The 25552-nt window shown below is 40.0% G+C and overlaps 1 protein-coding gene across 20 annotated transcripts in view; it reads right to left on the bottom strand.

Moving 5' to 3' along the window:
* MPDZ (multiple PDZ domain crumbs cell polarity complex component) overlaps positions 1 to 25268 on the bottom strand; it is a 93050-nt gene extending 67782 nt beyond the window's left edge. For 9 of the 20 annotated variants that reach the window (XM_071731762.1, XM_071731764.1, XM_071731756.1 and 6 more), the window contains exons 1-8: positions 25157 to 25266; positions 17163 to 17238; positions 16430 to 16596; positions 7096 to 7314; positions 6051 to 6190; positions 3930 to 4143; positions 1891 to 2019; positions 566 to 769 (exon numbers count right to left, since the gene is read on the bottom strand). In XM_071731762.1, the coding sequence (XP_071587863.1) occupies positions 566 to 769; positions 1891 to 2019; positions 3930 to 4143; positions 6051 to 6190; positions 7096 to 7314; positions 16430 to 16596; positions 17163 to 17178 (1089 nt within the window). In that variant the 5' untranslated portion in view covers positions 17179 to 17238; positions 25157 to 25266. Of the gene's footprint in view, positions 1 to 565; positions 770 to 1890; positions 2020 to 3929; positions 4144 to 6050; positions 6191 to 7095; positions 7315 to 16429; positions 16597 to 17162; positions 17239 to 23215; positions 23289 to 25156 lie in introns of those variants that run through there. The other 11 variants (XR_011723428.1, XM_071731752.1, XM_071731753.1 and 8 more) reach the window with 4 other exon arrangements.
* Between the last annotated feature and the right edge of the window lie 284 nt (positions 25269 to 25552).

Genomic DNA, 25552 nt, shown 5'->3' with positions numbered 1-25552 from the left:
TTTTTAAGTGGCAGATAGTTCTCCCATCACCGGGAGTACAACCATCAGCAGGGTAATAAGAATAGCAGCTGGCTGACTTTTTTTGGAAGATGTCTAGAAAATGAGTAGTGCCAGGTGATGTAGTGAAGGAACATATGTGTGGTGGTTGGCACAGGGAGGAAGTGTCTAATGGATGGCTGAAGTAATAAGGAAATAAGAAATGTTCCTGGAGATGTAAAGGACTGGAAGACAGGGAAATGCTAGAGCCAATCTGCTTTGTCTGAAGAAAAGACTGCAAGGCTTCAGCTGTTACTTGCACCATCACTTGCACTTGCAATGTGTTCTTGCACCATCACAAGGAACCAGGAACCACTTACAGAAGTCCTAAGCCTTGGTCTAAAAAAAGGCTTCAGGTATATAGTTCCTTGCATAATGGATACATGATGTTCTGATTCTCCCAGCCTGCTATAGGAAAGAAAATCCTAGCTTTGGAGAATATAAGCACGAAAGACATTCAAATAACTGCTAAAAGACAAAGTTTGAAGTAAAAGTTTGCCGTGACTTAAGTATATTCACTGTTGCTTACCTGTTTCTCTGGTGTGGTGACAGGTACTGGTGTACCAGGAGGGACTGCTGGTGGAGGTGGCTCATCAATAGGACCTCTGGCAATCACCAGTTTCACCCGATTTCCACACTGCCGCAGAACTTGTGCCACCTGCTCACTGCTCATTCCAGCTAGGTCCGTATCACCGATTTTCAAGATGTGGTCTCCACTACATAATCTACCATGCTGGAGAATGGATAATGATGAAAAAAATCTAGTCACATCCTGCTTTTTCTCCCACATATCATACAATTAGAAAAAGACAACACGGCTTTGAGTCACTTTTACGATGTATGAACATGGTGACTTCTCCTGATAACATGAAGAAGAAAAAGTAGATTGCCTAGTGGTACACTAATTTTACTACAAACTTCCCCAGAAATATCCCTTTTTCAAGTCATTGAAGCACATTAAAAAAGTGCACTGTATATTAGAGAACTTCAGGTTTATTTCCAAAAACCAGTTCCAAAAGACAGGATAAAAATGTACGTGCATCTTCACACTGCTATTTTAAAAATAGTCATCAGGGTGAAGCATAATTTCAAAATATAATACATTTCTCCCTTACTGTGATCCAGTTATTTATATTGCTTTATACTGGTTTACTTTTCTAATTATTTTCTTATAACCAGTAAAAAAGCGTCATACAAACTTAGCCCATAGGAAAAGCATTAACAAGACAGGTCTGTAAAAGGAACTCATCTACCTACTAGGGGAAAGAGTTTTGCAGTAAATCCTGTTCATGCATCTCTAGACCCTGTTACCAGGCCACCACTCCTGTGCCTCCAGTCTCCTTTCCTATTCAGTCACTGACCATCATCAATGAAGCCCTAGATACTCGTTCACCAGACAACCTTGAAATGGGTTGTGATCACCAAATTCAATTTACACAAGTACTTCAGGCAGGAGCAGACCCTGTGTTCTGAAACAGACACATGAAGCCACATGCCTGATCCAAGTTGCAGTGAGTCCAGTACTGTCAGGGCACAGCAGATAAGTATTTAGTGTTACTCCCACCCCTGCATTAGAACCAGTATATTAATGAAATAAGTAGGAGTCTAAAGGCATCCACATCAAACATGCACAATATATAATATCTGGAAAAGAGATTTAGAGCCTAATCCAGTTTTCACATTCAATTGCACAGATCCCCTGCACGAAGCCTGCCTTTAGTTAGGATGAATTTCATCACTTGCTCTCTTTTACACCACTGAAGAAAAAAGCTACTATTACTTAGCATGAGTATAAAGTTAAAGGGTAACTTCACACCTTATTGAATGGTAAATGGAAGGATAGGTTGAATTTACCTGATCAGCCACACCTCCTGGGAGGATGGTTTTGACAATCACTCCAGTTGACTTCCCTCCCACTATCCCAAATCCCAAACCTGAGCCATCGTTCACCAACTCAATGGTTTCCACATGCTGCCAGTGAACCTAAAAGGAATGGATATCAGCTTGCAATGATCAAAGTAAGAACACACATTAAAACTTGCAAAATATTTTATCTAATTTCTTGAGTATGTTTATGAGTAAAGGAAAGTGGGGGGAAGGTACAAACATGGGACTTTTAAAATATTTACTATTAGGTATATGATTATATAATAGTTTGGCAATAAAGTGCTCATTCTGCATAAGTTGGAATTTCTCTGGTTGAAAACAGAGCTGGGTAGTGCTTCAAGCCTTTTAAGAAGTCCCTGAGTGAATACAAGCAGCAATCTAGAACTGTACACCTCCATGCCACATTTAATTCAATGAGAAATACTGCTGGTACAAAATCTCACAAGACTGGAAATTAAAATCTTCAGATAAGTGCATGTTCACACCAGCCTTTATAACAAAGCAAAGGAGAAAGCATAAACCCAATTCAGAGATTAAAGCTGAAAGCAGCACAAGGTACTGTGAGATCTGCATTATCAGATCTGCCTCCTGTGTAATGAACAAAGATTTCCAAGTTGACTCATGTTAACAGCACAAGAATGAAGTAGGTCTGATGGCAGGTTTCATGTTCTGATAGAAGCAAAACTGCTCTGAATGTAAGACAAAACCTAGCTCACTTGCATCGTGCAGTCCTGAAGAAAAATTGGAAGCTCCTGGTATTGCTTCAAATTAATCTGAAATTTAAAACCACAACTGGTATTCCATCAGGTGGGATCTTGAAAATCTGCCCTTATTTTGGAATAATCTGTAAATTCAAAGCCCTGTAGTACCTGTTTGGGTATCTGCAGTCTTAACATAAACCAACAGTGATCAAGCAAAGCCCACAGGAAAAGAGTGGCTCCAGATAAGCTGCTTAGCTCCAGCATTTGAATGTAATGGGAACACAAGAACTGGGAAAGGCATGCATAGAAAAACAGAAGCTGTGGCAGGTTTAAAAGGAACATTTTCAAGCGAGGGAAGCTGTTCAGGGAATACAGAGGTAATCGCATAGAGAAAGAAGAGTGTTGCTGGAATACTGAAAGAATACAGGCCTCCCCAGTTGCCAGCAGGAAAAATTCAGACAATCAGCTTTATTCCTGCACACAGAATTAAAAAATAATGCTGAGATTTCTCCACTAAAAGTTTTATGGTAATGATTACATAAACACTAAAATAGCTGCTTTTTTCAGATTGATTGCTCTGTATATTTCTGATTACTGACTCCCTTGAAGACATAGTGATGACGGAACAGCAAAACCTATGGAAACCAGACAGACTTTTTCATCCCAGGACCATTCATCCTCCATAAATGAGGAATGTAACAGGAAGAGAAAGTGCAGCTAGCATCACCATGATTCTGAACTATGTTCTCTACATTCAGGTGTGCAAAAGTTTTCTAAATAAATGAAATGTAGCAGAGGTGTTTTCTAGGGGTCCTACAGTGTGTCCCTACACATGACAGTTTGATGGATCTCTTGTTGCTTTACTTGAGCCCCACAGCTAACAGACAACAGAGAAACAAACAGAGGAGCACCCATTTAGGTGGTGGTGCAGATCACATTACAATGCCTCGAAAAATTTCTGTCTGCCCTGGAAAAAGGGAAAGAGAAAAAAAGATACTGTTTACTGCTACCCCAAAATAAAGCTTCATTAAGTAAGGTAAACATACTGTATTTGCATTGGTGGATGCAGAAAGGTTTGTAAACGGAAAGATAAAATACTGCTATGATGAAGATTTCCACCCCAACAAGCCCGAGTATTTTCTAGTGTTTGCGTGGGAAAAGGTACAACAAAGATAAACAGTAGAAAAACCTCAAGAACTGTGAAGGATATGTATGTAGAAGCTACCAAAAAAATCTCAAAATGCTACATGGAGTAAGTACACGCAAGCCTGGAATTGAATACATAGCTGTTTGTGGTATACTCACCGGGTTAGAATGGGCTGAAATTGTGCTAGCAGCAGATGGAGACCGGGAAACTACAGGACTGATGAGCTGAGGGAAAGTGCCTCTGGCCACAACTAGCTGGACATTATCTTTTGCTTTCTGCAGGATGCTGATAGCCTGTTGATGTGTAATTGTCTGATCAAGGGCTTGTCCATTAATAGCAAGGATTTGATCTGCTTCCTTCAGCTTTCCATCTCTGTTACAAACATGTAAACAGGGAAGGGGGACAAAAAAAAAAAACAAAAAAACACAAATAGGAAAGACTGAAGAAGTGCTGCATCAGAAATTACAATATTTTGACATTTTTCCAGTATTTCTAATAACCTGTTCTCTATTTCCCCCACTTTTTAATCTCTCCCTGCAGTTTTGCTGAAAGGAGCACCCTGGTGATCGCTTCCTTTGAAGCTAATCCCACTGCCACTATCCCCCAGCTACTACCCTCTAGCTAGCTTTCTTCTCCATGTACCCCCATCCGAGACTAAGCATATTAGATCTCAGCTGCTCCCAACCATAGCCTGGGAACTTATTTTTATTCTTGAATTTGAGCCTCTTGCTTAACAGACCAAGTGCTCCACTTTGTTCACTGCACCCTCTCTGAATATTCATCAAACCATAGAGTGGAACACACTGTCATCAGGATGTTACAGTAACAAATTTTGTTTCTCACAAAATCAAGAGAAAAGAAAAATAAAAGAGAGAGAGAGATAGAATCAGAAGGAATTATAAAGTAGATGCCTTTTAAAGAAGCGGGCAAGAAGCCTTGAACAAATTGTAAAAACAAGTTACTTTCTGACAAAGGAAGCACTACTGTAAAATTATATACTGAGCCTCAGACCTACTTCAAAAGGAAATGTATGAAGCCTACACAGATGAGTTACCCTCTGTCTCCTCTACTACATCTATTGCATCCGCAATAAATCAGCAAAAACTCTAGAGCCTCCAAAGTGCCAATGCTTTAAAAACAAAGCAACAAAACCCAGGATCCCTATTACACCAACTGTTTTGAATGCCTACAGTGCAGAAGCCAAGGCACTCAACAGCATTCAGGAAAACTATTTTGCTTCAACCCATAATATTTTTCTGGTAAAGTCAAACTGTTTTTCAGAGTGTTTTCAAAGACATGGTTACTGATTTAAAAATCCTATAGAAGTTGAATGTTCATGTTTCTCTTCCTGCCAGGCTCTGACTGAGTAGAGACATGTCTCAGTTTCATGGAACAGAAGTAAAAGGTAAGACCTCTTGAAGGGAAAAAAAAAAAAAAAAAGTGTAATTCAAGCTGATTAAAAATTATTGTAATGACAAAGAACACATCACTTTGCGTAAGTAAATTAACTCTGTAGGCCATGCTCTGCCCTCCCTAAACTCAGTGAGAAATACCACTGAGATGATTCAGCCAGCCCACATGACATAGAATACACCTACAACACAGAGCAGTGCTTTCCAGGATCTTCATGAGCAAATCTACACATAGTGAGTAACACATCCCACCAGTCTGCAGTGAGCCAGTGCTGCTGTCATTCACCACTGCGTTCTTTTGTTCCATCAGGCTGTTCTACAGAAGAAATCAATTTCTCTCACCACTACTTGTGGAATCAGGATTAAAGTCTAAAGCACACTTTAATTTATTACTGTTGTCGAGTTTCTGAGATACTTGCCTGAGTATCTGTTTTAATTTAAAAGTCCACCAATTTTAGGTCAAGCCCTGCTTGACTTGAAAGCTAGGTTTTATACCTGCTCAGTGCAACCCTACCTAGCAAACAACGCTGCTAGTTACAACCAGTATTTTTTTCCACCAAATTGTTTTTCAGTGCATTCAAGGATGGCAAAATCTGTATTTCAGCTTTAAAAGCCATGACACAGAAGGTTAACCTCCTCATTTCCCTTGTTGGAAAGCTGATATTCTAAACAAACCACAGAGAAACTACATTTGTAGTTTCTAGAAATTTGAGACAGATAATACGTTGCCCTGTTCCAACATTATATAAACTGTAGTGAACAGCAGTCTTAAATCTGCTTCTTTTTGCTTTGAATACGGAGGAAACATGCCTTTGTTCCACAAATGTTAAGACTGGGTACAGTAAAATACTCCAGTATTAATCTTACCTATGAGCTACACTTCCCTCCTGGATTTCTTGCACAAATATTCCTAGTTCTCCCCTGTTTTCACTCTTGAGTCCCACGACACTGAAGCCCAATCCACCACTTGAAGGTTTAATAAGCTCAATGGTCTCAACAAGACGACCCTGTTCAGTAGGAAAAAAGACCAAGGGTAAATACATTTAAAATGTTGAAAAGCAGCATTAGTAAGTGTGGTAAACAACCTGGAAATTATCTTCTAATTAGATAGCTACAGCTGGACAAGGCTTAGCTAGCTAAAAACTGAAACTTAGTTCTTTAGTTCCAGTTTTACAGAAAGTTTAGTTCTGTTTTACAGAAAAGTGACAATTAAGGAAGATCTGAGCTATAAAGATTACTGTAGCCCAGAAGACAAAATCAGGAAACAGCAGCTAAATATACTACATTTGGGCTCTTTAATGAATAAAACTTTAGAGGGTACAGGTCAACTCTCAAGCAGAACTAGAAAAAGAGGATGAATTCCAGAAGTAAGCAAGACTGTGCAAAAGGCTCACCAGGAAAACTGTAGAAGAATTCCCCTACCTGGCTCTATTAGAGGTGAATTAGAAAAATGCTACAGTATAGATGCCTGGCCATTCTTTGCTCTAGCTACTTAAGGGACTCACACACCACTTCTGCCTACCACAGAAAGGCAGTGAGATTACAGAATAACCCACAGCAAGACCAAAAAGGAATTCTGTGTCTTATTTCCAAGCAGGTCACAGAACTAGCTTTCATTAGTTATGCATAAAAGAGCCTGGTCCAACAAAGCACCTCCCTCACACACAAAGCAGCAGCACTACAATGATCACAGGAAGGTAATGCTGATCTGTGAGAGGCACACTGTCCAGATAAGGACACTAACTCAGAAGTGACAGCTACTTTTCCAGCTGTTTCCTCATTTACCAATTGTTCCTTGTACAGCAAGCAATCTCTGGCTTGCTTAATAACTCACTTGCTTTTACATAAACATACATATATTTTCCACTTAATCAGTGACTCACATTTTGTGATTACCAGACAACATGCTTACCTGGGACATATTTCTGATCAGCTGCTCAAAGTCATCATTAGGGGATTTCCCATTAATTTGAGTAATGGATCTCATTGATGATTCTAGCACATTAGCTGGGCTGCCATTCTGCTGAGCCAACAAATATGACTCATTATGTGGCAAGGACCCCATGTTCAGACCATGATGGAGAAGCTGGGGGAATTCACCAGTGGAATGTATGGAGGGTGTAATATTTACCTGTGAAAGATTGATGGCAAGATAGATCGTCACAACAGAAACCTTTTTTCTTATCAAAGAGCACAACAGAAACCTCTTTCTTATCAAAGAGCATTATGATAGGCCAATTGCTTCCTAAAAATATTTTAAATACCAAATTGCAATTTTAAAAAGAAAACATATTTAATATTTACAATCAATGTAAATAAGTGAAATATCAGCAATAAACACAAAAGGAATTTATTAAAATAATCCAAAATTATTTTCCATACTTTCCCTAGAATTCTTTCATTCAAATCAGCATAGTAGCTTGAAGTAATACAACACTATGATAGAGGTGAATAAGTATGAAAAAACTTCTTCTACAGTATCAGAATTTAAAAAAAATAAATTATCAGTTATTTCATAAGAAAATACTAAAAGAAAAATTGATGTGTACTTTGATGAAAAAATTAAGAAACCTCATGGGCTAGAAAACAAATTTCAGTGATCAGCATTTCCACTTCACTATGCACTATGGCTGCCACTATGATTCTCTGTATGAGCTAGAATGAAATGCAAAATTACTGAACAAGTCTAAAATGACCAAGTTCATCTGAAAAACACAGCAATATTTTCACACAGAGAGCCCTGACAATACACTTTTTTTAAAGCAGATGCAGAAAATAAAATTCTCCACTTTGCCCAGCCATAGTAAGTGACCCACATGCAAGGAGGTCTCTGCTGATGGGTCTAATGGCTGGTGTTGGGAAACAGAGACACCACTTCATACAAATGTAGAGAGCTCAGGTGAAGCAGAAGCCCTCATCTGGCAGCTGTCCCACTTGCTTATTGACTCTCAGCAGGCATTGTTTTGCTCCACATCAATCTGTTTCCTACTTGCCTGGCACACTAACCAAAACATAGGACCACAATATTGCAACCTCAAATATTTTTCATAGTTTTACAGTGCAAATTTTATAGCACTCTGAATAACAATACATAAGACTGGGATTCCCCTTCCTTAAAGCATTATTTTTAAACTTCAAGTATTAACAAAAAAATTAAAAACAGCCTATTCTGAAACATCCACTGCATCAGTCTCTACTGTTTAAGCAGGCTTCTTCCATTGGGATTGTTGTATCATTCTCCCAACAGTCTGGTCATTTTAAGGTCAGTATCAATCTCCACCACTCCATTCCTTAAGTGGACAATTTAGGAAAATATACTAGAAAAAATGTAATTTGTGTAACACCTTGTGAGCCTGGAAGAACCAAAAGTTACAGAAAAAATACAAGACAGCACGGAAAAGGTAAGTCCTAAACAGTACTTTGCCTGATCTGACATAAAGATCTGGAATGTTTGGTGTTTGGTACTCAGTGCTTTCCATCACACATTCTGTGCACAAATGCACTTTCTTTAACCAGATCCAGTCATGTTAGCAAGGCTGTAAGGTGCATGTAGATAAACTTTATTTTGCTCTTCATTAAATGTAACAACACCCAGAGACATACACAAATTCTGCCCTTCCCTGAATACAAGACTTGCACTTATATGCATTATTTGAAACCAATAAAATCTATGCCATACTGCGTTTCTTATCTGAATTAATCTACACAATAGGTTAATTCACCTCCACCTTCCCCATGTCATCCATTTTAATGTATAAAAATACATCACTGAACTTAAGTCAACTGATGAGCTTCATTTCATGCTCTCCTCTACCTTCAAATCTTCTTATGCATCCCATTGTCACACTCCTTCCCACAAAAAAACTTACATAGGTCAAATTATTATTTGTAAGAGTATCTAAAACTACTGCAACTAGCCAGTCTTGTGCTGCTTTATTTAAAAAACTTTTTTTACACTTCTACAGCAAGACAAAGCAGCTTGAAGAGTACATGAGATGCAAACCAGACTATTTCTCATGTGCACTCAAAGACCAGAGTACATGGGTCTGACATCACAAATGTTAGTAAGTCACAGATCTATACATTCATTCTCTAAATTGCAGTGTTCAGTGTAGAAAATAGCACCAAACAGCTGAAGATTAACATCCTCAGAGACTGCCTGATGAAAGGAGTCCCTGGGGAATTTATCACCTACTCAGGCAAGGCCAGCAAGGTTAGCCTCAACAAGTGACAGAATAGTATGAGAAAAAACTAATGATTTTGCCCAAATTAGATTGGTGAGAGCTCACATCACCTCTGCAGTGTAGCCTTTGGAGTGGTAACCTCAAACTAAGCAAGCAAGGCTCAGGAGCTTGGAGTGACAATGACTCCAGGTAATATATTAAACCTAGAGAAGACTCCATTGAATGCCTTCAATTTAATGCAGCATCATTCTAAGCAAAGCACTGCTCTATCTGGATCCTTTTAATGTAGCAGAACATTATGATATTCCACCCTTCCAGGTTCACTGGTGTTACTCATAGCCCTTAAAAAAATCCAGCTGTGTGTGAATTCTCCATTTTGAATGGAGTGTGCAGTCCATACCTTCAACAACAAAGATCAGAAAGAAGGAAAATTCTGAAAAAAGAAACAATATACAGAAAGCTAGAACTCTTTCTCCACTACAAAGAAAGACCCATGTGGGTGAAAAGGACAGGAACAGTATCTTAAGGCATAGAAACTGACTGCAGCTGAGAAACTGCTGCTGTGCCCACCCCACTATCTATTTCTCTTTTACCTTCCTTTTGTAAATTTGACTTCAAGATTTTCCATGCTACCACATGATGTGCAGACTGGTGCTACACAGACAATCCCAGTCTGTGAAACCTCCTTCTGGATAACAAGTCAATGTCTTCCCTGTAACTGGAATGCTCCTTTACACAGAAATGTGTAGGGAGTATGTTACACCACTGGAAAAATCATGAAAATCACAAAAAATCAGATCAAGCAAACCACAGTAATCCCAAGATATGACATTTTTAGAAGAGTATGAATGATACAAATGGTATTTACATCATTATTGTTTTTCTCTAACACATAGTAAAACACTTTCCTGCATGCACAAGCAGCAAAAAAATGCTACAGAGTATGGCATGCTGTCCTTACTACAAACTGAATTACATGCCTTCTCTGAATCTAAAATCCTTCATGTACCATTCAATATCCCATACTGCACAACCTTCATTACCCACAGGAGCTCTGTGCCTGCTTTGTTCTATATGTGTTCTGCTAGTAGTGCTTAACAGAGGATTCCTTTAGGCAGCTCATTTCACTGTTTGTAATGTTCAAACAGCACACTAATCATCAAGGACACACAGACTTCCATCTGAACATGTGCCCAGTATTTTCTTCTCTAGGCAAGTTGGCAGGAGTTCCTCAGTTATGGTATGACAGCCTCCCCAGGGGTTTATGTTTTGATCTCTGGTAAAGAACTCACACATCCCCATGCTAAAATAGAAGGAGCACCAGGCCAATTTATATTTTGACTTTACATTGTATGTTTTAATGAAGAAATCCTGTTCAGACCAGCAATACTGTGTCCATCTTCTCAGTCTGACATTTCATCCCCTCTGCACACTTGTATGAACCAGGACATTACTGCAATCATAAAGGAACTGGCTGACCTCTCACATTTCTTCTGTCTTCCAAACCAGAAGATACAAGTTGTTCATGTTTTTCTAAGACATTTTTTATAATTAATTATTAACTCTATTATTCTCAAGACTCTGGATGATTTTTGTTTGCATGATGGCTGAAATATCACTGAAAAGAAGAGTTGCATACTATATATAGCAAGAAAAGGTAAAAATAACCCTCAAATCGACACCAATTTAACTAGAATTTTAAAAAGCTCCACCTCAAATCTTCCATAAAACTGGGATTACAGCACAGCTACAACACAGTATCAAGCACCACCTCTTCAGTAACAACTGACAGCAACATCTCACTTTCATGACACATTTTTAAACAAACATAGCTCCTCTCTCAATAGAGGATGTGTTTAGTAAAGGAAGCCTTCCAAACATAAAGTGGCCTCTGACATGCAAAAATCAAAGAAAAAAATTAAACTCTAAGGAGAAAGGGCAAACAGCTAAAAGAATAAAGTCTGGTGTCTGCATATGGGCAAAAAATAAACTTCAGAATGGCTTGTTTCCTCAACCACAAACAAACACACACATAAAACTTAAAAACATTTCTGGTTAATAATTACATTTGTAACTATTCAAAGGTAGAGGCCTAGAATCCCCAGACAAATTATCAGCAAAGACAACCGCTCTCTTTCTTGTCGCCCCTGAAATACAGACTTACAACACCTAAAACTTCAGTCAAAACTGGTGTTTAGTCTCCTTAACCACAGGAGTAATAAACCACAAATGGAAATCTTACAAAGATGACGCGAAATATTTTTCACAACACATAAACTGTATTACTTCGTAGTAATAAAATCACTCTAATTCTAGGAAGAAAGCAGCTATAGAGCTCAGTGATTGTGTAAGTATCATATGAAAAAATAGAGCTTTGTTTTATAATTTGGTTTCTGCTGATTTCCCTTTATTGGCTTTCTCATCCCTGTATGTAACATCTGCAATGAGGTAATTTGGTATAAGACAAAAAGAAAAATTCATAAATACCATCAAGTATCATAAAACTTAGGTCACAGTTGCACAATTAGGTAATAAATGCAATCAAGTAGTGCTTACATGAAGTTGCTCAATTTATTTTTTTAATAAAGAAGGAGATATGCAAGCTATGTCTGCAGCGTATCAACACTCGGAGCAATTCAATCGGTTTCAACCTTGACAAGAACAAATTCTTGGCATTTCTGCATTCCAGCCACTGAGCCTCACCCTTGGAGACCACAAGCAGCACAGGGCAGTACTTGAGCTAAGTGCAAGTGTCCTGAGTGATGACAACACTGGCTGCAAGGGCGACAGCACTTCAATGACAAAGAGGAAGTCCTGCAGAGAGGCAGCCCTGAGCAGTGCCGGGCACTCCCTGCAGGCTTCTTAGAAGCATTTTGATTCAAAACACAGAAAAAAGGATCGTCGTAGAAAAGGGTTTAACACCGGAACAAAAGGTCTCCTCTACTGGGTCAAACCACAGAATTAAGTGCCAGGCAGTATGCAAACACAAGAATTTCGCTGCTCCACCCCTAGATCCAATGTAATGCTGACATCCAGCTATTCTGTGCAACCCAGTGCTGCACTGCAGGGAGACTTGTCGTCACTTCATTGTGAGGAAAAAGCTACCATCAAACTCACAAGCAAATAAAATCTCAGGAATGTTGCCCAGCCAAGGAAAGTGTGTTTTGTTTTGGCAGGGCCCTAAATTGAGTGGAGGTGGGAGGTGGAGAAGATGAGGAGGTAGACAAGGGAGAGACAAAAAGGAAGGAGGCACTCCAGCAGTCTGGTATCTTCTTTAAAATATTTTACAAAGAACAGAAGTGGGAGCCAGCAGTCTGGTATCTTCTTTAAAATATTTTACAAACAAGAGAAAACACTACTGAAAAGTTAAAAACATCACAGTCTCTATTTTTCTTCTCTATCACTCCCTTATCTGCAAATGAGACTGCTCTTCAGCATAAGAAAACAAGCATTAATAAGAATAAGGATATGAAGAGGCAGGAAAAAGAATGGTTCTTGAGTGCAGCTCAAGTGACTAGTGAAGTCAGAATAGCAATTCTCAAAAAATATCCCCTTGCTGTCCTTAGACTTTTCCCCCTCCATTTCTTAACTTCCAAAGGACAGATTTGTAGTATAAATAAATCCTTCCTTTAAGAAGAAACTTTAAAGCACCTACCAATAAGCACCAAATTTGCTCACTTTAACATCATGCCTCATCAGCATCCGAGGCACCATATCACTCAGTCCACATTACATCCATTTAACACAAATACAGACTCAAGAGGCTCTCAGTAATCACACACCAACAATAATGGGGATTTCCAATTAACATGCAGAAGCTTTAAGGAAATGGAACTGCATATGGAGGATCACCTCCATGCATGCAGATACACACTGTGTCACATCTTTAGGTGCTGAGAAGATGATTTATTTGTAGGAAAAATACAAAGAAATCTGCTTGTTTAGTTTAGACCATAATTATACCATAATCATAGAATCATAGAATGTTAGGGGTTGAACAGGACCTTGAAAGATCATCTAGTCCAAACCCTCCCTGTCAGAGCAGGATAACCTAAGGCAGGACACACAGGAATGCATCCAGGAGGGTTTCCTAAGTCTCCAGATAAGGAAACTGCACAACCTCTCTGGGAAGCCTGTTCAAGTGCTTTGCCATGCTCACAGTAAAGAAGTTTCTCCTCATGTCGAGGTGGAACTTCTATGTTCCAGTTTAAACCCATTATTCCTTGTCCTATTACTGGGTACCACTGAAAAGAGATTGCCCTCATCCTCTTGACAGATATTTATAGACAGTATATAGGCTGATCCCCTCTCAGCCTTCTGTTCTCAACACTACACAGCCTCAGTTCTCTCAGTCTTTTCTTTGCAGGACAGATGCTCGAGTCCCTTAATCATCATCATAGCTCTCCGTTAGACTCTCTCCAGTACTTCCCTGACACTCTTAAACTGGAGAGCCCAAAACTGGATACAGTATTCCCATTGTGGTCTCACCAGGGTGAAGTAGAGGGGAAGGAGAACCTCCCTAGATCTACTGGACACACTTTTCCTCATGCATCCTAGGATACCATTGGCCCTCTTGGCCACAAGGGCACACTGTTGACTCAGGGAAAATTTACCATCCATCCAGGTCTTTGTCCCTGGAGCTGCTTTCCAGCAGGACACCCCCTAATCTGTACTGGGTGGTTGGTGTTATTCCTCCCCAAGTGCAGGACTCTACACTTGTCCTAATTGAACTTTATGAGATTAACTTTTGCCCAGCTCTCCATCCTCTCCAGATCTCAAAGCACAGCAGCACAGCCTTCAGTCTTTCACAGGAATGCAAGGATACTTTTCTTCCAAAACCTGTGTATTTGCTTTGTATTTTTTTGCTAGGAGAACGTGATAGATATTTCTAAGATTTGCCAGTCCAGTTTCCAGACCCTCTGAAAAAGACTGGATTCTCACTATCATCTCTATGCCTTCCAGCCACAGTGCCTCAAGACAGGAATACATCCCACTTTCAAATTTATTGAGGCCACTACAACCCCTTGAGTAAGTTTCACTTAGTGTCATACTCATATACATAGCTTATATATAGCATGTATATATATGTATACATATAGCATACAAGCACTAACACTTCACCTTGCGCAGAAACAGACCCCATTCAACTTCTGTACAGCTCATCATAAAGCATAAAAAAAATTTAGCCATCTTAGTCTGGAGTGGGTAAAGACTACAACACATAACCACTGCACGCCTTGGTAGCACTTGTCATCCTGTCTCAAACATAGTTCTGACTACAGGTGCTTGGGAAGTAACTTGTCCCTTTATTCAGTCTGGCACAGCTTAGACAAAAAGCCTGATCAGTATTCACATGCCTTGCAGGTTTCACCAGTTGAAGATTTTCTAGAGCACAGTACCTTCCCAGACATAAAAAGAAAACTGAAGTATATTCTTAAGCAAAACTGAGCCTCTGAAAAGGCTCAAGAAATATATATATTTTTTTAACATTACTGCCTATTTCATGATTTTATTCTTTGTTTCAGTATTCTTTATGAATAAATAAAGCAGAAAGACAATCCCATGTTGTATTGTAGGGAAGACATATAAAGAAGATACAGGTTGCTTCCTGATGTGCTGACCCTAATCTAAGAATAATTAGAAAAACACATTTGCATGTGCAAATGTCCAAGTTTGCCATGTACACTGGGTATATACCATGGAACATGCACAGGCTGTTAAAGTTACTGAACAGATGAGCCTGCAAGGTTAGGTCAGTGGGTGAAATTATTACATGTTTTTCAAAAAATATCTGAAATTACTCATCTATAGCATCAGTTGCTTCATATTATCAATTTAGGTGACTGTATTTAAAGAGAGAAGTATCCTCCAGTTTCATAGATAAATTCTGCAAATGAAAACTTAATTAGCCTTTTCATCAAATTCCTATTAATGCTCCAGGCACACTTTCATTTCTCACTTCATGTTACTGGAGCCATCACCACATTACTCACATAGTTCCTGGATGTCACTGTTAAATTTGCTGTTTTAAAATAGCATAGCAAACAAACCCTCAGAACATCTTTTGTTCCTAGATTTTTTTAAATCACTCCAATGACATCAAGTCACTACATGCAAAATTTTAAAAATACTGCAGACACCGTTCTAACTTATTTCTTTTCTATGCAAAACAGCCTCAAAATGATCTACAAGAAGCAATAAAGGGCATATTGTGCTCTCTGCCACATAGTTATAGTAGTATCAAGTTCCTGAGGGCTCCTGACCAGCCTTGTGTCCAGTCAGAGATCAGGTGTGGCTCCACGTTGCTGATAAGGTCAGTGTTCAGGGGCTGCAGCCTTTCTATCCAGCACTTCTGCATACCAGCCACAGAGCTGCCTATCTGGCAGGAGTCAACAGAACAACTATTTGCCAAAGCCAGATTCACAGTTTAGTCATAATTCACCTACTGAACTACTTATATTCTTCAAGTTCTTATCCTCCTGACAAGGAACTCTAATTATAGTAATAAATAATCAACTCCATACAGCTGAGTTGCTGCCCCTCATCCTCACTGAAGACATGCAGACAAGTAGTACCCTGACCAAGGAAAAAGGCAGGAGCTCTTGCTTCTCTTTGATCTTTTATTCCTATACAAACAATATAGATCTTCATTTCCTTATGAAGTCAACATTCCATAGCTTCCTTTATTTATACTCATTTTAGCAGGGTGAGACACAAGACCACAATGAAAGGCTCCTAGGAAAAAAATCCCACTATCTCATAGAAAACATGCCCTTTTGAAATACAGATACAGAAAGCCTTCCTTATATTAACTTCCCACCCTTTATCACCATTTCCCTGCCATGCACATAAGTAACAAGCACAGAAATAAAAAATGCATACACAAACTATGGGTGTCAACAGAGCCCACAAAAGTCAAGGCATACGTCCCCCTCATTTCTCAGCTTGGGATCAACATTTAACTTAGGTTATTTTATTTCACTATTGAACGTGCAAAGACAGACATATTTTTGTATCTTCTTGGTAACTTTTCTTTTGTGCCTAGGAGCCTGCTTTTCCTACCTGATCTCTTAGTTGTTGAACGGAAGTCTGAAGGTTGAGAATTTGGTTGAAGAGAGGACTCTGCAGCACTGATTTTAATAAGCTCAGTTTCTCCTCATTCGCAACGTCACCTCGATCCCGAAGTTTTGCCTGTAAGCGCTCCATGGCCTGGAGGGCCCGATGTGTGTCTGTAGTGATAACCATTCCCAGTCAGCAGCAGTTTAGAAAGTATCAGATACAAGCAGGTAACAAGTTCATATGTATGCCTCTCTACTACTCAAACTACAGAGGACTTGAATGGCACAGTTCTCAACAAAAAATACAAACAAATCTAATGAGTTAGGAAGTTGGAGAGCAATGACAAAACTGGAGCAACTGAAAATTAGGTTTTTGTCCGTCAAGAATTGGGTTACCAAATGAAAGAGCCCTCATTAAAATTCAGACAATTGTGGACAACTGTAAGTAGTGACAAAAACTGCCAGAACAGAAAACATTTCTCTTTTTCATATATACTTCTTTAACTCTAATAAGGATTAATACAATGAAATCAAGACAACAGGCTAAAAATTAAATATACTAAACAAATGATGCTACACATCTTGTTTTCAAATTAAAAAAAAACCAACATTATTTCTATGCACAGTATATATTTTTCACAATACCTCTCTCATCAATATGTACCAACGTTCTGAATCTCTCATGCACACTTGATCTGGCCACAAAAACACAGTAATACAAGTAAAAAAAAGATTACCAATTGTTTCCAACATGTTTTCTGCTTCTCAGCTTCTGTTCCAATAACAGTAAGAGCCAGCAAATACAGTATTTCCCTGAAAAATACAGAAAGGGAAATGGGTCACATTTATAGAAGCATTAAGGAGAAAAAAGCCTATTTGAAAATTCAAAACAATCCAGCAAAATAACAATCCACAAAATTCGTATATCCTTGTATAATTAAAATAACCTTAGAGGTGACCATATTCTGAGTCACTCTGGAGCTTAAAAACTTCCAAAAAACTGCTTTTAGGAATACCTTGTCACTTTTTTGCATTTCCATATCAAAGCTGCTGTCTGCATGCTGTTGCTCAACATGTCCTCCACAGCTTTAATCAGAAGTTATATGAATCACAGCTGTCCGTGATACTCTGCATGGTTTCACTGCTTTTTTTTTCAGTGATTCAAAAAAACTTTCCCTGCGGGACCACTTTTCAAGTCCAACAATGACAATTTAAAAAATGTGCTATGGCTCATGCACCTGAAAGTCACCTTTTAAAAAAAAATCACAGAAGTCGCAAACTCTTCACCCAGCAGAGGCTTGCAGGACTCTCATACTACAGCCTCCACAATTAATCCCTACTGGAATTGAGACTCAGAGCTGGGTGATGGCTAGGTTTTCATCAGTGAAGTTTTCCAGGCAAGAAGTTCTACACTGTGGGGAAAAAATTCTGAAATTGCTTCATTTATTCTTTTTTGTTGGCTTTTTTCCAACAGTGTATTTACAATTGCTGAGAAATTTGTAGTGGCAGAATATTTTTGATTCAGAGGTATAGCTGAGGAGAAATGAAGAGTTTGAATTTGTAGGTGTATGAACGGAGCTATACATTTTATCATCTCATCTCTATCACTCTGCCTTTCTTTCATTTCTTGGTAATAGAACACTTTAGCATTGCATTTTGGCTTGAATCTGGTGAGTTTACCACTATGCAGAGCTGTGATCTCTAGGGACTCAGGAAAAATGAGATTTTCCTTACACTTTGAAAGAAAATAGTGAAAGAATGGTGTTTATACATCTCTGTATAAGAGACTCTCACTAAAATTCAGCAAGACCTTTAGTCATAGAACTTGAGTAGGACAAGCATTGATTAATTCTCCAAACAAAAGCAAGAAAACAGCTATTAACATAGATTCATTTTGAAGGAACACAAGCCAGGATGAACATTTTCACAAGGCTATATTATTTGCCATTTGTGCATAAAACCCAAATAAAGTAGGTTTAAAATGGTTTCAAGATCCTATGCTACTATTTCCCTGGTTTCAATATGCTTAAGGCTTCACATTAGTTCATTTTATTGCATTTGAACTTCCCAATACATTGGTAAAGATCACTGACCAACTTTTTTAGGACAATGTACCACTTAGGAGCAGACATTCAAATCCTTTGAATCTGACTTTGCCAAAGTAACCTTAATCCATGATCCAAACTACGCCTACCAGTAATAAATAAAAACAAGCTCTTATTATTTCTTTTTCTCATTTGGCAAGGCAACCCCAGCAAATTATTTCCAGAACTGGAAATCAAACCTTGTGTTGTCACCTTGCTACCCCACAAAAATTAGACAAAAAAATGTCTATTTCCCATGGGAAGAGCTGGATGACAGTATTTAAACGCTATGAAGGAGACTGTCTCCCCCAAACCTTTATCACTCATAGCTTTTTCTTCTGCATTAATAAACTACTATAATTTCTTCTATTCAGAGTATTTGTCAGTCATTTTAATGCCATGATCTTGTTTAGTATGGTATTATATACACAACCACATAGCACTGTATATGTTCCACACATCATCTTCTGAAGAAACTAGTAAGAAAAATACAGGCTAACTGTTCCTCTGCCTCAGCTCCTTGAGTACATCAAGAAGAAATGCAACTGTAAGAAGTCCTTATCTTTTGGAGTGTCAGGATATTGTTTTATATTATGATTCAAGTTGTCTAAAATCTCCTTCTTGTTGTGCAGTGAAAGGTGTGTTTTACTAATGCCAGCACAGACAAGGCCACCACTGTGTTCATGCAGTACCTGAGATGTGATCTCTGATGATTTATAGCAGAAGCTCTGTAAAAGCATACACACACATCCTAAATATATTCTCTGGATGGAGATGATCATATCATATTTGCAGTGAAAATAAGTCCTTAACTCTAAGAAACTCAAGATATACTTTGCATTTACCTCATGCGTTAGAAGTAGAAATGCTGCTCCAGAGCTATATTAGCATCAGCAAACTTGTTTTTAACTCTCAGTTTAATTCTCCTTATTTTGGGTTTATATTAGAGGGGAATCCCTCCTCAGCTGACCAACTTAACGCTTTTGTTGACTGCAGCACTAAGTGAGCGAAGACTGAAACTGCCATCAGGATGTTTTGCCGTCAGACACTTCCTCTGACACAGAAACAATGCACTGGGACACACCAGCATTTCTACACTTTCCAGTCCAAGATGAACCCTGTTTGCTCTGCCCACACTCTAAATGTCAAAAAGCCACGTGTCTGTGCTCCTGCTGTGCCACAATCCCTGCTAGTTACTGGGATCTGTCAGCACCAGCTTAGTACAACATTAATAGCCAAAGTACAGAGGAAACAAGCAAACATCTGTTCAAAATGCCCACAGAGACATATCCATATCCACCACCACCCACTACAGCTGCAACTCCTCACCTTTAAACCATCTTCCTTCTAGGTATTTTAACAATGACATGCTGAGGAGAAGTACTGAAGCAGGGACAATTACTTGCTGAAAGGCCTAAGTCTACTATCAGCTATAGTGAATATTTTTATAATGCCATCAGACTTCCAGATGCAAAACTGGGAAGTTTAGTTGAGATTCATCTTGCATACTCCTGGCAGACTGTATCACATGAGTCTGAAGCCAAAACCAGCTCCTCTTTACATGATATAAATACTGTTCACGCCTCGAAGAGATTACTAGCTTAGCTCAAAGTAGATTTAACTATTTTTGTATTTCAGTGCTGAGGCTCACTAATTTCTTCACAGTAATGAGTCAGACTGACGGACTTAGATTTTTCTGTTGGCAACTTAAAGAGAAACACTGTTGAACAACAGCAAGTTAAATTCACTTTCAAGTTTTTAGAGGCACAGGTACCTGAAAGATGTGGCCATAAAAACAAACACAAAAAAGAACCTTCTCTTTTTCCTTCTCTTTTATAACAGGGATGCAGAAAACATAAGTCATAAGACAGTTAAGAAGCACATCACCTTATATTAAGCATACAAATAATTATAATAATAATGATGATTTATTATTATTAATAATGGTTTATTAATAATAATGATTTATTATTATTATTTCCAAAAAATAAGTTAGATTATGCCTTTCAAACTTGCACTCTGAAATCTGATTCTTCCCATGCTAAGAAACAAAACTGTGTTCTATGCACATTTTTCCACTCTTCATGCTGCCATTCTTCTGTAAATTCAGTTGCCAGAAAACAGTTGGCATGCTGCAGCTCTGGCTTCTTTGTGCCCATTCCTAAAACAGTAAAATCCACAGGTGACAGGATTTTAAAAGAACAGTGATTAAATTTATGTTGATCACATCCTTCCCATAGTATCAACACAAGCTACATACCTAAACAATCAAAAGATTAATGGAAAGGAAAAGATAATCCACTTCCAACTATTAGTCTTTCACACCTGATCATGTAGTTCTTAGAGCAAACCTTACTCTGTTTCACCGACAAATACTCCACCTACTACTTCACAAAGTCCTTCAGATAATATCCTGGAAATTAATGCTCATAGCACTGGATTAACAGAGATGTGATGCCAAAGATAGAAAACACAGTAATAGGCTTTGCCCTGTAGCTCATGCATTACTTGGAAGCACTTTGAGGATACACAGAAAATGTCTATCTTAAGGACAAAATTTTGGCTACGAGCTGCCTAGGTGTAAAATTAAATGTTTCAATTAAGCAGCATGGTAATCACAGCATGCATTTTAGAATTGCTAAAAAGAGTATTTCAAAACTTCTCATCTAAATTTCAGCACCTGGGCATGGATTTCGCTTGGCTCCAGATACCCTTTTGTTCCTGATTTTCACCCTGCATCATTCCTCCCCCCTACCTTCTATCACTCAAATGAGCATACTGTGTTGGCACTGCCTGTCACCAGAATGGAAACCAAACCACGCAGGAAGATTCTAATAACTGCTAAATTGTACACTTTGCATGCTATTTCCAAGAGCTCTACTGCTTCACGAAGTTACCTCACCCACACTGGCTACCAACTCCACAAAGAAAAGTAAAGTGATACCCTCACCTTGCCGTGAGTTCTGTCAGTATAAATGCAGCTGAAACCATTCATAGTAAAGTGAATGATCTTACACTTTTTGATGTATTCTTCCACTGTGACAAATGGGATTTTTCTGTTGTATGCAGCATTTTCTAGATAATAGGAACTATTACAAGAACTGTAGACTGTCTGGTATTGAGAAAAGGGAAAAGAAGGGAAGGGAAGGGAAAGGAAGGGAAGGGAAGGGAAGGGAAGGGAAGGGAAGGGAAGGGAAGGGAAGGGAAGGGAAGGGAAGGGAAGGGAAGGGAAGGGAAGGGAAGGGAAGGGAAGGGAAGGGAAGGGAAGGGAAGGGAAGGGAAAATGTAATTGGCACAAGAATCCTAACATTTACATTTTAAAGCTATGCTAATGTGAAACTGTTCTGAAACATTAAAAGCAGGAATAAAAAGGCAGTTCAGAAATAGCCTGTATTAAAATAAGCGTTGTTTGAAAAGTGACATTACTAGCCTCCTGAAATCTAGCATAATTCAGAATGCACCAAAAAGATGTAAAAAGATGAAAGTATTATCTACGTTAGAGAAAAGTACTGTGATACAGCTGCAGCATTATGTATTTTGGAAAAATTATGAAAATAGATTTTGAACATTCAGCTTATTCTTAAGCTTCTGCATACACCACACAAATTTATTAAAAAAATTCCAAGTGCTTTTCTATAAAAAAAGCAATCTGTTTCCATGTGTTTAATTAATAATGTTTTGTAATACAGTAAAGGGCTCACCGTGAGAGTAGTATCCATGTTAGCTGACCTGAAGCTTATAATGGTTACTTGGAAATGGGCCTAAATTATACTTTTACCTATGAAATGTCTATGATCCAGGATATTCAAAAGTAATTTGTAATAAGTTCTAAAAAAACAACAATACACTACAGGAACTTTTTTTAGTGGGGTGGTTTTAGGGTTTTTTTGGTTTTTTGTTTTTGTTTTTGGTTAAGGAAACTAACAGATCATCTGTTTACAAAAAAAAAAAAAATCTCTCAGTAAATATTTTAAACTGAGATTAAATATAATTGCTCTCATCTAGCTTCTGAAATACAGGATTAGCTTCAGAAAAAAAGCAATCAAAAAGAAGATTTTAGTATATGCAGAATATATAAACTGAATTAATGTACAAAACCAGGCATGATTAACATTGTCTATTTATGTTTTCAGCATTGGCAACTGATTGCCATATTCGTTAAACACAAACTTGATGAAATACAGTTCTGAAAACAGTTGCACTTCCATGTATACTGGATTCTTCACACAGGTGACAACAGTGTACATAAATATATAAGATGCCCCACTGAACAGCAAGCTTCAACAAAGAGTCACCATTTTCCTTAAAAACTGAAAACCCAAACTTCTGTGTTTTTTGATAGCAACAAGCAAGTAACACAGAACATTTTAACAGCATGTGACACAACTGTCTTGCAAGGTGTCTCAGATGCAAAGACCAGGTCTGTAAAGCCTACAAAATAAATACTCTAATTATTCCATAATCAGCAACAAACACTCCGCCAAAGCAATTTATACATGAAAAGAAGGCACCAAAAACAAAATGGCATATTTATATATTGACCTGCTGGGAATGCCACCGGTAAAGGAAAACCATCCTTACAAGTGTTCATACAGTACATCATGGCATTGGATTGGCTTAAAATGCTTCAGCAGGGTGCCAAAATAGAAAGCCAATTTAAAAGAAAATTTACTGAATGCACAACACAGAATTTTGAAGTTCCTTACATGAAACATGGAGCAGATGATTTAAAAGCTCTTTATAATGGCTCCCAATGATTGAAGTCTTACCTATTAAAACAAAACGATTTACAGAAATTTGCACAACTAAGAAGTTGCACTGGGCATTCCTCTCTGAAGAATTCACAGAGACAGGACCAGATGGACTATAAACATCACCTATCAGTATGTAAGTAATGCACTTCTCCCTTCCCTAGTGCTGATCTAACTCTCCCAGTGCACTTTTGCGCAGAGAGGGGAGATTGTGTAGTCACGGATGAAGAAACTTCTTGAAAGCAAAAAGGAAGCCACTGGAAACACCCTTGCTAATCACTAAAGGTTACATGTGTGATACTGTAACAAGATAGGAAAGATAAAAAAATCTGTATACTAAGAATGGGTAACAGTTTTGAAGGCGAAAAAAAAATTAAGGTGACGTACTCCGTCACATAAAATGTTGCTACTTAAGCCGGATATGTCCTCAGAGATTTTCATTCCATATTCTTTTCTTCTACTATTACATTAACATCCTTTCCCACAGGAGCACCAAATAACATTTCCCAAAAATACTTCACCACTTCCTTCTTTTCCAGTTTAGATAATTCCCTCCTAGGTTGTTGCTGTTATCTTGGAAAATGCAGTGCTGACAGGGAAACCCACAAGGCATTACACGACAGACTTCTGCAACGGCACAGTTCAGCCCCTTCAAGCTTGATCACAGTAAATCACTGCTCTGCTACGGCAGAAGACTCCTGCTACCCTTTCTGGCACCATAGCGAGTAATGACGTTTTCTGTTCAACAGCTTTTAAAAACAAAATCTTCTGCACGTGTTAAGAAGTAAAACTACAAAGGGAGGAGGCAATTTTTAGAAAAGAGAAAGAAAAGTAAAAAATAGAATATTCTTCAGCCAAATGGCAAATCAAATCCCCTAAATGTGGTACTGGGAGTTCAAGTGGTGGGCTTTTTGATTTTTTTTTTCTTTTACCTTCTTTCTTACTATTACTCTTTCCAGTAACGTAGGGAGGTACGGGCAGCAAGAGGGAACACCACACGAGACACAATCCCAGCAACAAGCAGACCCTTTCTATTGCACAGCCAGACCCGCCAAAGGGCACAACCGAAGCTTGCGCCTCGCCCCTCTACTTCCACTGTGCCAGAAGGCTCACGCTGTCATGGGGACCCAGGGATGCCAGAGAGCCGCAGCTGGACCTGCCAGAAACGCCAACACCAGCACTGCAACAGGTACCGACACGGGCACTCGAGGACTCGGATGGCGGCTTCGCCAGGAGCCTGTACAGCCGCCGTGGCGGAAAGCGCCGGTCTCACCCGGGCCTTCGGGCCAGCCGTGTCTCCCAGCGAGTCTCACCGCCGCCGACTGCAAGCGCCGGGCGAGGACCGGGCTGCGGCCGACCGGGAAGCCGAAGCGGCAGCAGGTGAGGCACGAAACACTCCCGCTGGGGTGACAAACAAAACGCGGGGGGGGAGCAGAGGCAGCGAGCGGGGCTCCCTGCAGCAGCCGGGCAAGGCTCGGCTTTTGTTTACATGAAGGCGACTCCCCGCCAGGCCGCCCGAGCCCGCGGACCGCTCCCCTGCCGCAGGCCGGAGCAGCGGCCCGGCTCGGCCCCCAGCGTCGCTCTCCGCCGCCCGCGGACATCTCCGCTCGGGTCGAGATGGACGGGGAGCAAGCAACAGGCTCATACCCCCCTCCCCCCCCACCCCCCCTCCGGTTCCACGGTCCTCACCTCCTCCAGCCGCCTCCCCGGCCCCCGCAAAACCCACCGGATCAACACAACAATAATAAAAACAACTTCTAGAGATAAACACGTTTTAAGAGGCAGCTCAGAACTCCAGTGGCACCGCGGGCCCCTCCCCGCCTTTCCCGCATCCCCGGACGACGACACCGGCAGGCCTGTCCCGCTCCCCAAGGCCCACCCCGGCGCCCCGCTTACCCCAGCGGCTCAGCGGGCCCCGCTCTCCGTCTTCGCCCTTCCCGCCCCCAAGTAACGGCGCCGAGCCGCGCCGCGGGGGAAGCGCGTTCAGGCACGCCCTGGCGGCCTGAAACCTAATCCTGGGCCCCGAAGCCCCCCCCGCCCTGCCCGGCCCGGCCCGGCGTGGCACGGCGCGGCTACTCCGGTGGCAGGACTCCGGGCGCCAGCCCCCCCGTGGGCTGGCTCGGGCGGCTGCCCGCAGTGCGGAGCGGGACTGCGGGCGCATCTTGGGACAAGGGGCGGGAGTATGAGGCAGGCTGGGGGGCACGCTTGAGGGATTCCCGGCCCGCTCCCTCCCCGGCCTGTCGCGTCGCTGCTCTTCCAGGAAAGTTTCTGTTCCTCCGGCTGCGGCCGAGA

The sequence above is a fragment of the Heliangelus exortis genome, chromosome Z (genome assembly GCF_036169615.1).
Source record: "Heliangelus exortis chromosome Z, bHelExo1.hap1, whole genome shotgun sequence".
Classification (NCBI taxonomy): Eukaryota; Metazoa; Chordata; class Aves; order Apodiformes; family Trochilidae; genus Heliangelus; species Heliangelus exortis.
The sequence above is the reverse complement of the archived record's forward strand: the minus strand, read 5'-3'. Positions and strand labels throughout refer to the sequence as shown.